Below are 13,708 nucleotides of genomic sequence, written 5' to 3' on the forward strand. Positions count from 1 at the left end.
TTTGACGCTCCTTTTTTTTTTAAAAAAAACCACTTTACTGGTTAAAGCTTGTAATATATATATATTTTTAATGACGTACATACAACAAAATCTCCCCGCTGCACTAGATAGATATGGATTATAATATTTATGTTGTGGTTCGCTGGCAGCAGGTGCGGACGGCTGAGGTCTTGGAGAGCGAGGACTCAGATGAGGGGCCTGCGCGTGATGCAGGGATGGGGCCAGGACTATCGGGGAGTGGAACGCTGCCTTTGGAGATTGTGGAGGCTGGCAGCAGTGATGAAGAGGTGCCCGAGGAGCCTGTGCCCAGTATGCGTGCAGGGCTGCTCGAAGGAAAGAGCAGCTGCAGCAGCACGGGCGACTTGGGAGTAAGGCTGCAAGGTAATGGCCCCTCCCTTAAGAGATAAAAGCCAGCTGAGAAAGAAGTTTGATACTTGAGCCTGGTGGACGTTAGAATATCTGTGTTGGTGTTTGGAGACTCTTTGATTTATTGTTTAGGAACTTTTATCTGTTGTTCTTGGCAACCTTGCAAAAACTTGGCAAGGCTCTTTCTTGTCGGAGCCTAATTAGTTGGAAGCAGCCTTTTATCTGTGAAGAAACAGGATTCGTAAATGAAACGGGAAAAGGTGGTGCTGTTACTTTTGTCTTGTGTTTACTCTCTTGTAACCAGGTTTGGGTCAGAACAATTTAGTAGAAATGTAACCACAAGCATTATAGTAAAGAATCGTATTTGGATAACTTTAGTATCAAAATAATTTTCCCCCATAATTTTTATACAGCCCTTAATAAGTTGCTGGAATGCCTAATCGCTGATCGCATTCGTTTCCCATGAGAAATCCTTTCTAAAAGATATTAAACATACGTCTATCATGAGAGGAATGCTATTGGGGAGGGGGTGGAAGTTATGTGTTATACTCTGTTTCTCCAGCACTGCCCATTTTAGTACTTTGTGAATATTCTTAGCAAAGCTTTTGAAAAATCTCCGTGTTGGTTTATTGTAATACCGCTTTAGTCTGAATATAACTTTAACAAGCCTAGCACAGCTTTCTCGTCCAAGCAAAAGAGCAGTTCAAGCAACTTTCTACCATACACAAAAGCATGGAAAATCTGTACCGGGATGTTATGGAATATTATGCCATTGATTTAAAGAAAGTCTCGGTAGAAGAATTCCTCACCGACTTGAGCAACTTCAAAGCGATGTTCATGGTAAGGCACAAATAAACAAAGCGAGATGCTGCTCAGAAATAGCAGGGGTCAAAAGTCCTTCTGTTATTATCCTTGATTGGTTTTATTCCTCATCTTTGCCCTCGAATAGTATTTAATTCTAATCAATTGGGTATTTAGCGAGTGATCCTGTTAATCTAGTCAATCTACGCTTTATTTGCATTTCTTTTTGTCCTCTTGTGTTTTGTCTTCGTTAAGATTTCTGCTCTGTTCCACCCCAAGGGGAATGGGACCATTTGCTGCAGTCAACACACTGTGGGGAAACTTTCTGTGGCCAACATACTGCAGGATAACCTGCCATGCGACAATTTAACAATTCAATTTAATTACTTAAAATAATTTTAAAAAAAAAATTAAATTTTTTGTGAGTGGTGCAGTGGCCGAGAGATGGAGCTCTTGCCTCACAATCGGGCTAAGAGTTCAATCCTAGGTAGATACGTTTCTCTCTGGGCACGTTGAGAATATATCTGCTGAATATAACTCCGCATTGCTGATAGGAAAGGCATCCAGCAGTAAACACTCAGCTCCGTTCACTTGCCCAGATTCCACCCCGTTAGGGATTATGGAGTTATTAAAAGGAGATGATGAAGATGATTTTAATTTTTGTCATTCCCATTTTGTTCTGTCCCTTGTTTTGCATCCTTCCTTTAATGAATCTAGGCCACTATTTCTTTGGTATTAGTGTAACTTTTGGCCCATGGTAAATTGGCCCACAGCGGTTTGGCCATGGCGGGTTTTCCTGGAACAAGTTGGCTGTGGCAAGAATTGTCATAGACCTCACCCCAAGCTGTACTCAAGTCTTGAAGATTATGCAGGCATTCTTCTATAGCTTTCCTGATGGCAACATCACACTGGTTTTATCATTGTTGTCTTCTGGAAGCATGGGAGTTGGGTTCGCTGGAAGAAAATGTGATTGACCTGTTCAGCTTATTGTTCAATTGTTGAGCTGTTAACACCAAAATCCTTTTTCCTTCAGAAACGTATGAGCTAAATGTGAAGCTTTGTTCACACCATCATCATTCTCCATCAGTACAAAAAACAGGCCAGGAGACCAAGTCATCTAAGGGCCTCTGGTGAACTTTCTGACCAAATGGGGATTTGAAGTTGGAATAAATGTGTGCTAGTTTTGCACAACAGAACATAGCCTCCTTTTAATGGTTTTCCAAAACAGCTACAGGTTGTGGGTCAGTCTAATGTCAGAAGGCGTGCTAGTCCAGGAAGCAGATCAATTGAGAAGATCTGGTCCTTTGATCCTCGTGGATGACACCCCTTAAGTTTTAAGCCAACTGCGTTTGTCTGAACCAAGTAAAAATATGTCATTGTTCTGTTGTGAAATCTTAAAAAAACAAATCTTAATATTCGATAATGATTTTTTTTTTCTCTAGCAAGCAGCAAAAGACAATATGAGAAGGAAAGAAATGGAAGAAAAGCAGAGGCGTGCTAGAATGGCTCAAGAGAAAGCAGAAAAAGAAAAACTAGAAAAACAACAGAAGAAAAAGCACCTGCTAGGCATTAAAACAGGTAACATAGTCAGCAACCTGATTATTTCCAGATGGCATTGAGAGCAACTTTGGGTTTGCTAAGGCAGAACAACTGGTTTACTTAAAATTCCCTGCTGCATTTAAGTCTGATTGATCCCCTCCATATTCTTTTCGTATTTCGTTCATCCTCAAATTGTAACCACTTTTATACAAATGCCAATTTAATAAGTGAGGACGTGCACCCACAGTTAACTCTTTCTCGCTCCCGGCAAGAAACAATCCATAGCATCTCATCACGCTCATAACTAGAAAGCGGATTGCAAAATTGGTTTCTTTTGAAGGCGCCGATTCCTCTTTCCTTCTGATTAATGTCTTCCTTTGTGCTGGCTTGCTCTCAAGGAGAAAGTGAAGTGGCCCAAAACTAACAACGAAGAGCAGATGTGGGTAGGAGTAACTGAAAAACCCGACAATCTGCATGGACACTGTCAAACAGCGCTTTGAACCGCATAACGCAAGGATCGGAAAAGGGGGAAAAAAAAACCTGTCAAAAGATGGAACAAGACAACGCTATCTATCAGGATCTCATCTCAATAGATGAACACCTAGAGCTGGTTTAAGATTCCTCCCTGACGCCTGTTGGAATTCTCCAAATCTAATAAGGTTTATAGCCTGACATAAAGTTCAGCTTTCTATGCTGATTGTCGATGTAGGCTGCTTGATGGCTCTCATAACAAGATCTTTTAAAAATGCACCGTTAGGGAGAAAAATAATAGGTTGCAAAATCAGTAGCACACTGTGATTGTGTTAATGTCACAAGTGCCTCTTGGCTTCTGCAATAATGTTAGGGTGCTAAGAAGTATTTGTCCTTCCTTCCTTCCTTCCTTCCTTCCTTCCTTCCTCCCCTCCCTCCCTCCCTCCCTCCCTCCCTCCCTCCCTCCCTCCCTCCCTCTTTCTTTCTTTCTTTCTTTCTTTCTTTCTTTCTTTCTTTCTTTCTTTCTTTCTTTCTTTCTTTCTTTCTTTCTTTCTTTCTTTCTTTCTTTCTTTCTTTCTTTCTTTCTTTCTTTCTTTCTTTCTTTCTTTCTTTCTTTCTTCCCCTCCACTACAACTCCACCATTGTAGTTAACATTCTGAATGTTATTTCTTATTCTCCTATCTGCAAATGGATAGTCACACATATTTTTGCTTTTTTGGGAGTTGGGGTGTGTGTGTGTGGATGATATAAAGCAGCTGTATTGCCTGGAGAAATTGTATCCTAGGGCTCTAGATTATTCAGCTTCCGTAGGGCTTGCCCGGGAGAGTTTCCCGGTGATAATGCATAACTATAAAAAGTTTGGTTTTCTTTTTTTTCTTTTTGACTCCAGAAATCATTTCCCGTATCAATAACGCTCAATTTTTAATGCAGCCTGAGGATGTCAACAGGACAGTTCTCCTGATTTGGAGTAAAGTCATTACGAACTTCAAGTGTGCATGGGGGTAATTGGCAAGGAAATGCCAGCTGTCAGGTTGTTTCCAGATGAGATATAGAGTACTGGTGACGAATGACAAAGCTACACAATTTAGATCTGGCTTGAATAAAAGTAAACTCTTAATTTGTTATGATACCTACTGTTGGAAGAAGTGTCCTTCTGGGTTCAGTTCCAAGTGAGGAAGAAAGACACTGGAAACATGGCTACAACGTTGGAAAGATTATTTTAATGGTGGACAGGACCACATGGCTTGGAGCTCCTGAGTGAAAAAGGGTAGAAATGCTGAGAGCCCTTTGGTTTTATGCCCTCTGTTGGGGTTTGAATTTGAGCTTGTATTCTGATTGGTTGTCAGACTCCCATGAGGCCACGCAGGGGCAACTGTGTAGGATGTCCTGAGTCCCAGGCTTGGTTGAGTCTTGCTGGATGATGATGCAATGAAAGGGCTTTGGGCAATTCCTATTATGGCTCTACCTGGAGTAGATCTTTGTTATGTAGAATAGCCTGCCCTAGATCTTAATGGCCTATTGACAAAGGTGGTGGTGGGGGGTGAGTTTCTGCCTCTCTGAGTTTCTGCTTCTCTTTAGGAAAAAATATTTCTCTAGGAGAGGGGTGGGTGCTAATTTCCTACACTACTAATTATTTAAACCAATACAAGTGTCCTGCCTTTCGTTGATTTCTTGTATCCAGAATTATCTGTTCATTAACCTACCCTTCCATTGGCTCTTACAATAAAACTGGAATGCAACGACAAGGAAAAGGATAACAAATAGAAAACAAAATCATCACATCGATGGCCTGAGGCAACGAACAAGGTTTAAGGTGCCACCTGAACTGCCCCCAGGCAATCAATTCCACAGTGAAGTGGAATTGATCAGTGGAAAAAGCAGAACTTTGCTCTCGGTGTTCATCAGCCTAAGGGCTGGCATCTGCAAATGATGTCCTCTTGAAAGGTGGTGTCAGGGTTCAAGAAAAACCCAACTCCAATTAAAAACTTGCAGACAGGCATTTTCTCAAAGTTTCCTTTTATTAGAGTAGTTATACTGGCACATCTGGGAAAACCCAAATCTGAGAGTTCCACATTTTCTTAGTAATTCAAAAGTCAAAGTCAAAGCCATGGTCCAATCACCAACCGTCCCAACTTGAGATATCCTTTCAATCACTCCTCCTCCAGGTGCAGGAATAACATGACCTTGACCGAAAAGAAGAAAGCTATTATGTCTAACTACCAACACTCTAAAAATCCCTCCCACCTTGTACTTTCCCAGGCATAGGAATGTGGCAATGTGGAAGCTTCTGGTACTAATATGGCTTCCAAAGCAGACAGGTAGAGAATTTAAGGTAATGGAGTAGACAGTCCTGCAGACAATTTGAGCCTCAGTCGTGTCTGGCTTTCTTCACCCCAAGAAGAACTTTGAATTAGGCTCAGAAAGCAATTAGAAACCTCATTCACTATTTTTTAAGTCAGGAGTTTTAAAAGTTCGAAATTCTTTTGCCGTGTCTCAGTGTTGCAAATCAGCTACCAGAAGGTCTTGACAGCTGGCAGACTTCTGCTCAGTGGTACAGTTTTAGATTAACTACGAATACTTGTATTTTCTGACACCTCTCTGGTGCTCCAGATTTCAAACTAAACTTGTTGACTTCTACCCAATCCTTGCTGAAGAAAAGCAAATATCATATAATTCTTACCTTACCCCTGGGTTATCCTGTGGTAAGGTGGGTGGCCAATAAATTTAATAATAAATAAATTCCCAGACTGTTTCTCTTTCTCTGAGTAAGTCACAGGTATCGCTAAGCCAAAAAACTCCAGTTATAACATTTATATTTCAGTACATAAATGGCTGAAGCATTTAACCTTGTATTCATCTTATTCTACTTTCAACTCCTTTTGATTAAAACTAAAGTTACATACATACATACATACATACATACATACATACATACATACTTGTATGTATGTATGTATGTATGTTTGTTTTCTTAAGTTTTCGCGGGTACTTACATGTATGGTAGTCAGCTTTGTTCAGGTATTTTCCCACGTCATTATAGTTGTGCTTTTAAAGTTGTAGCAACATTTCGGCAGAATCTCATCCGCCATCATCAGACTTCTGTATAATGTTCATCTGGCTTCTGATGATGGCAGATGAGATTCTGCCGAAACGTCGCTATAACTTTAAAAGCACAACTATAATGACATGGGAAAATACCCGAACAAAGCTGAATACCATACATATAAATACCCACGAAGGGCATTTATATGTATGGTATTTAGGTTTCTTTGGGTATTTTCCCACGTCTTAATATTTGTGCTTTTATTATGGTGACGTTTCGGCAGAATCTCATCTGCCATCCTCAGGCTTGTGTATTGGGTTCTTTTTAATCTTGTGTGTCAGGCCTGGCTGTGTTTGTCATTTCTGCAAACATCAACTCCATCAACCAATCAAGAAATGACAGCACAGCCAACCTCCCCACCAGTATTTATAGAGAGACGGCAGCACCGATCACACACTGCTTGCACTGGCACGAAGCCGAAAGCACCAGCCTGAAGATGGCGAGTGGGACCTCGTCGAAACGTCACCAAGATACTCTCAATGTTACATGGGAAATGACCCGAACACGCCAAGACCTGCATATATATGTAGCGCAGTAGCTCCTGAGGTTAGAACACTGGTTTGACAATTGGCAACCTCCTGTTCAAAACCTGTTGTTGCCGCGGGACAGGTTGAGTTCCCATCACATGCTTCAGCTCCCACCAAACCAACGGTTCGAAAGCGGGTGACAACAAGTAGATTAATGAATACCACTTCGGTGGGCAAATTCACAGGGATGTGAAAGGAGCCTCCATCCACCAAGCAACAGTGATATCACCAGCAAATTATTTCGCCATGGAAGCACTTTGGTGCTTCCGACACAGAAGTATTAGTATTATGTTTAAGAAACCAAAGAGATTCTTCAATTATTTAACAAGCGACGTATATACATGCAAAAAATTTTTAAAAAATTACTCCGGTTACAGATGGAAATTATTGTCAAGGGGGTATTATATGCACATAGTTTTTCAGCTGCTCTTGAGGCTTTATAAGATCCTCTAGCACTATAAGAGAAATGATTGCTTGGTGTCTAGCAATCTTGGGGAGAATTTTCCTTTTCATTGCAATGTTACTTTAGGAAGAAAAAAAAAAAAGAATATAAAAGTTCAGCGGAATAATTTACAGGTCTAGAGTGGAAGCACTAGAGATCCATCCACTCTTTTTATCCATTAAAAGAAAGCAGAAGGAGAATAGCTTAATGCAGCTTTCGCAAAGAATGAATGTCGGCACTTCAGATTGTAGCCTCGCCGATAAATTTCTTGCAAGAGAATTTCTGCACGATTGAGGATCTCTGGTTTTCATCCAGAGCTTTAGAAGAAAGCAACAGTGTGAGTACAAAGTCGCGTTATGCTTAAAATTCCCGTTGCATCTCCTTTTAGGACACAGCGTTTGTGAACTTAATCAAACTAAGTTGAATCGGCTGCAGGCTAAAAAAAAATCTCCAAGCTCACCTCTTGAAAATTTGATTGATGAGTAAATTAAAGGTTTCTCCGAATTTGGAACTGTCAGGGTTTTTATTGCTGGAGTGTTCCCTGTATCCCTCTTTGTAATTACTTTGACATTATTGTGGTTACCCAGAAAACAAGGAATTCCCTCCATTTCTCTTCACAGAGAGGGATGAGACAGGAGTGATGGATAGTTTGCTGGAGGCTCTGCAGTCAGGGGCAGCTTTCCGCGATCGAAGAAAACGAACACCCAGGTTTAAAGGTAAATAATTTTCCCTCCCTCTCTCTCTTAAAGTAGGCGAGCCCACTATAAAAATAACCCACCCATTAGTGGAAAAGTGCAGGCCGAAATTGCTTCGGAGCGTTGTTTTTTTTTATACATTTGATCTCACAAAGGCAAATGTAGCAGGGATGTCTGCCTAAACAATGTTTTTTTACAAGCGAAGTTGTAAAAGTTTTACAAGTGAGACCATAAAAAATGAGATTCTTCAAACTCCTAATGGGAAGAGGATGCAACCAGAAATGACTAGAAACATTGATTTAAAGCATAACGAGGTTGAACAAAGAAATAGGTTTGGGGTTTAAACTGTTACATATGTTTTTAGATAGAATCAGAAATCTTTTTTTTTTTTTTTTTGGTAATGAGAACATAAAACAGCCTTTAAAGATAACGAAATAATTAAATGAAATTATGTGGGACAAGTTCCATACATAGATGGCTTGCCGTAGGAATTTTTTTTTTCCTTTTCTGAAAATTGTCTAGAGACCGCTCCGTGTAGAGTAGGGCTGTCAAACTTGCAGGCCGGATGCGTCACACTCCGGCCATTCCCATGCCTGGTTTAGCGAAGGGGGGAAAAGTTCTGATGCATCATGTGACGACGCTGTGATGCGAGTTTGACACCCCTCACTGAACCTATGAAAGTGTCACCTTTACTGTCCAATCCTGTATGGCCAGAGCGAACAAGTGTAATCCTGAGTAAGAGAAATATCAGCCTTGCTTTCTAAATCAGCATTCTTCAACCCAATTTTTCCTTCTGTTCTGCTCTGTACTTTTGTCCCAGAGGTCCTGTAGATTTATTTATTGACAGGATAATTCTATGGGATCATGGATCCCTTTGGATTAAAATTAATAATAACAACTGTAAAAGTTAGAAAATTTCTGATGGCGGTTTAATTTTTTTTAAAAAAACCAACAACTTTGGAAATCTGTAGTTTTATTTATCTTTTTTTTTTTTTTAATCTGCAGATGAACCCCAGAATTTCAGCTCTACTTGTGCGGCACCTGTTTTGAAACCTTGTAACCACGGTAATTCATAAATCACATTTTCTTATCCTTGTTTCTACTGATTTGTACGTCCGTCAGCAGCTATGATCTTGCTTGGTTTGGCTCTGTCTAGATTAGTATAATAAAGCCACGAGACTTCAGTTGTCCCACTTCCATGCTCTCTCTTTCTAAAATACACGTTGATTTCCACAGGAACACTCTTAATTTGGGTATTTCATTTCTGAAGCATTGCGATTTTATCAAAATAGATAAATGGATGTGCATTCTTGACACAAGAACAAGAAAATGGACACAATTGATCAACGGACTTTCTTAACCTGTTAGATGAGGCAATACGGTGTGTTACTTTAAACTAGTGTTTTGTTCCATTCTTCAGTTATCAATTTCAAAAGTTTAAACATATAACAATGTACACGTGCATAAATTATAAATGCAGCTAGGTGTTGCATTTAGATCACTATATATTCCATGATCTCACATAGACCTCATTGAAGATAAATCAAATGTGCATCCCATCAGTGCTTCATCAGTTGACTTCTTGGAAGTCCACCCTGTCATGGAAGACTTGTATGTATTGTTTGCACATACGTACACTGTTCCTTCTATAACTTAAGGAAATGTATATCTAAATTATTTTGAACAATGTTTTATGCAAGTTGATCCCAATCACCATCAAGTTTTAATGACCCCATAATCCTTTGTGGGGTGGAGTCTGGGCAACTGAATGAAGCCGAGTGTTTATTGACCAGATGTCCTTACTGTCGCCAACGCGGAGTTTTATTCATTGTGCCCAGAGAGAGAAATATCTGCCTCTACCTAGGATCGAACTCACAGCTTCCTGATTGTGAGGTGAGAGCTCCACCTTTAGACCATCGCACCACTCAATGCAAGTTGACCCCAATGTCTTCATGTTTTTAAATTACAGTTCATTTGTTTTGGAATGAAGTCAAAGTGAAGTTAAGAATCAAAGTTAAGAATAAATAAGACAAGCCGAAATATACTGTACATTGCTGGGATTCCTTTTGGTTAAAATCTTGGAAATGTAGTCTGTAAGGAACATATACATTCCCTCACGTGGCTCAGAATAAGAATCATCTACTTCCATGTATTAACCATAATCAACCAACATCTTTCTGACTAGTCACAAGCCAGGCAAACAATGGTTTATAGCCAGCGGTAATCAGAGATATACTATTTCTGGTTACTGGTGTTCCATTTGCTCTCATGAGTGTTTGATAGCTTAAGGACCCTATCTTATGAAAGCAAATTCTTTAAGCGAATATATCTGAATAGCAGCTTTCTTCCTTTTCTGCTTTATGTAGAAGAAAGTAAAGCAAGGGATAAAAGGGGATCTTTGCATTTCTTGCACATTGTTTACGGTGTTTTTTCTTTCAACCCCACCTCAAAGTATAGAATGTATTTTAGTCAACAATGGAGAAGCCCTGCAGCACATGGATAAAATACGTGGTTTGCATGGAGAAAGTTTATTTATCGGCTTCTGTTTATATACTGCCACACGGCCATATGGACTCACATTTTAATCTATGGATTTTTCAGGAAGAGTTTGGAAAACACATTGCCCCGGGACCCTGAAATTACATGTTTATATACCGTGTTTCCCTGAAAATAAGACCCTGTCTTATACTTTTTTGGGGGGCCACCAAAAAAAGGCACCGGGTCTTATTTTCAGGGGATGTCATCCACTGACTAACCTCCCTTGCGTGCATTGCCCCCTGGCTTCCTTTTTGCTGTCAGATGCCTTCAGGAACTTCTTCTGAGCCCGGCAAGGCTTTCCTGAAGGCCTCTGCAGCTGATAACACAGCTCTGGATCGATCCAGAGCTTTGTTATCAGCTACACGTAGTAGGGCAGCTCCACTCTCCCATTTCCACCCTAGCTTGATTTTTACCCGTCCACTCTGGAGTGGGCGGGATCTTAATTAGGGCGTCATTTTGGGAGGTAGGGCTTATATTGGGCGCATGTGCAAAAATCAAGCTAGGGCTTACTTTCAGGGTAGGTCGTATTTTCAGGGAAACAAGGGGAGGTAATATTAAGGTAAGATGACATAGATGTGACTTCTCATCTTGAAGAGAAGAAGGCGGGTTCCTGGACCCCCGTCTTTAATAATTCTAGGAACCTTATTCATTTTAGCAAATAGACAGCAGTTTTTAACAAACCAGGAATCTACCTGCTATAAACTGTGGTGATTATTTAGTACTTGTCTAGTACTTATTTTCACTAATTGTATGTTAGTACTTATTTTCACTAATTGTATGTTTTATATGTCTCACGACATATAAAAATATGAGGGGCTAGCATCAATACGAATTTTAGGCAACATTGCCATTTAACATGAAGGTAATGAGTTGAAAGAGTAGTGAAAGGAAGCTGAAAGTCTAATTATTTAGGCTAATTCAGATTTTTCCAGCAGGTTGTTTTCCAGATCAGTGCATCTCTGATCATGAAACCTGTTATAAATTCAGTACTAATCTCCTAGCTGTATGTGTCTATATAAAGGCTTATCCTTTCCGTGAGTTCTACAGTTTCCATGATTTAAGCCATAGTTTCTCCTAGTTTATTTCTCACACTTAACACTGCCCCCACACCCTCATGCATTGTTCTGCTAATTCTAACACTAGAGGGGGCCAACCACTCAAAATTCGGAAAACAGATACAGCAATTTCCCCCCCCTCTGGAAATCAGAATAAAAGAGTGTGTTTGTTTTATATTGGTTTCTTTTAATGTGAAGATTGCCAGTATATTTTACAAGGATTTTTTTTTTCAAACTCTGTGCATGATTTTGTACCTAAGATGAAATAAACTGAGTACATATCAGCATTTGTAATTTATAAATAGTTTAAAAAAAAAAAAAAAACAGCGCAAAGTTACTATCTTTTTTTCCCCACCCTGCTCTATGTTACCTAAATTATAACAGCTCTATTGATATGCAAGAAGTAATTTTATACCTCTGGTATATTTTACAAGGATTTTTTGTAAAGTCAACTCTGTGCGATTTTGTATCTAAGATGACGTAAACGGAGAACATATAAGCATTTGTAATTTATAAATAATAATTTTGTGGTTTTTAAAAACTATTTATAAATTACAAATACTTATATGTTCTCCGTTTATGTCATCTTAAATACAAAATTGTGCAGAGTTGAGTTTAAAAAATCCTTGTAAAATATATAAGCAGTATAACATTTATTTTTGAGTATCAACAGAGCTGTTATAATTTAGGTAACATAGTCCAGGGAGAAAAAAAGATAGTAACTTTGTGTTGTTGTTTTTTAAAACTATCTTTTTTCACCCTAGTCTATATTACCTAAATTATAACAGCTCTATTGATACTGAAAAACTAATTTTATACTGCTAAGCAATTGATTGGAAACATGCGCAAGAGGCTTTCTTCATCCTGCAGTGGATAGAGAAAATGGCTAAAATGATGATTGACACTGCTAGGCTAAAATCAGTTTGGTCCTGAATAATGGGCTAGTTCTTTATTTGCAGATTTGCTTAAGTGAAATCCAGGTGTTGAATTATAAACTTGGATGACTCAGTAATATTCCCTATTATTTTGCAGATTTAACCAAATGACTCATTTCCACTTTCGCAGTTGCACTGTAGATGGTAGTCTTTTCCTGTTCATCTCGCAGGAGGAGAGGAGGGGGGGGGGGGAAATAAAAACGTATTTAATTCAGTCCAATCCATCATCGGGCAGCTGTTGGGAAAGTAGCATTCTAAAATGCTCTCAAATGTCCAATAGCACAAAAAAATAAATGAAGGGCATAGTGCATTAAGGGATTTCCAGTCGAGTCTCACAGGGCAGAGAAAATGACTGCGTGAGAGAGCTCCTGGGACAGATTACGACTCGTGCTGCCTTTAGCAATAGCTTCCTAACTAATCAATCCAGCTTACACCCAGCTTTCAAAGCTGAACCGTTTCCCTGTTTGCTAGGCCCTGGTTGAAATTGGGACACCGCCAATGAATCTCCTGAGTTAACCCCATTTCACGCCATCCAATGAACAATCATAATGGCCCTTTTATTCCTAGGTACAGCTCCTCCCCGCGGTGAAATCCGAGGGCAACTGCGAGGATAATTTGAACATCTCAAGATAAAAAAAAAATACACGGGAACTTATCCACATTTCTAAATACTTTTGTGCAGCAATCAATCAATCAATCAATCAATCAATCAGGATAATATGTAATACAATTGGCCTCAGTAGCAAGAGAAGTTGAATGTGTTATTCTGAGGCTGGTTACCTCAGATTGAGGCACACAATTGAAAGCCAGGCCTAAGCTGCTTATTGCTACCATGTAGGTTTTTATAACGTTAATGATTCATAGATAGATAAAACAAGAATTCTTAGAGTTGGGCTGCAAACCTCCAGCTGGTCACCAGGTGGCAGCATTTTTGTGAAGTTTTATGGCTTCTAACTTTTAGCCTGTTGCTGCCACCTAGCAGTTGTCCCGAAGTTTCACAGTCCAGATTTAGTACCTCTTGTTAAATCAGATGATAGGTAAGAATTCAGCTCGATCAAAAAAACCTTGAAATTTAATCTATACAAGCGTGCATATAGCATATCTTTTTTGTCCCCTGGAATATTCACAAAGCTCTTCCTCTGTGAATTTCTGGCCTTGAAGTTAATAATTGCATCTTCACAGTTCTGTGGAAAAGGAAGGTGCATAATTTTCCACTGACTTGATGATAATTGGTTT

General features: G+C 39.5%; 1 protein-coding gene across 1 annotated transcript in view; it reads left to right on the forward strand.

Annotated features, from left to right (window-relative positions):
• Positions 1-13,708, forward strand: part of DIAPH3 (diaphanous related formin 3) — a 107,913-nt gene that overhangs the window by 54,222 nt on the left and 39,983 nt on the right. The window contains exons 24-27 of the mRNA XM_087967442.1: positions 1,041-1,206; positions 2,610-2,745; positions 7,870-7,965; positions 8,950-9,009. Of these exons, the coding sequence (XP_087823568.1) occupies positions 1,041-1,206; positions 2,610-2,745; positions 7,870-7,965; positions 8,950-9,009 (458 nt within the window). The remainder of the gene's footprint in view (positions 1-1,040; positions 1,207-2,609; positions 2,746-7,869; positions 7,966-8,949; positions 9,010-13,708) is intronic.

This window comes from Notechis scutatus, chromosome 5 (genome assembly GCF_049901735.1).
Source record: "Notechis scutatus isolate UNSWTSFEM ecotype Mainland chromosome 5, rNotScu1.2, whole genome shotgun sequence".
NCBI lineage: Eukaryota > Metazoa > Chordata > Lepidosauria > Squamata > Elapidae > Notechis > Notechis scutatus.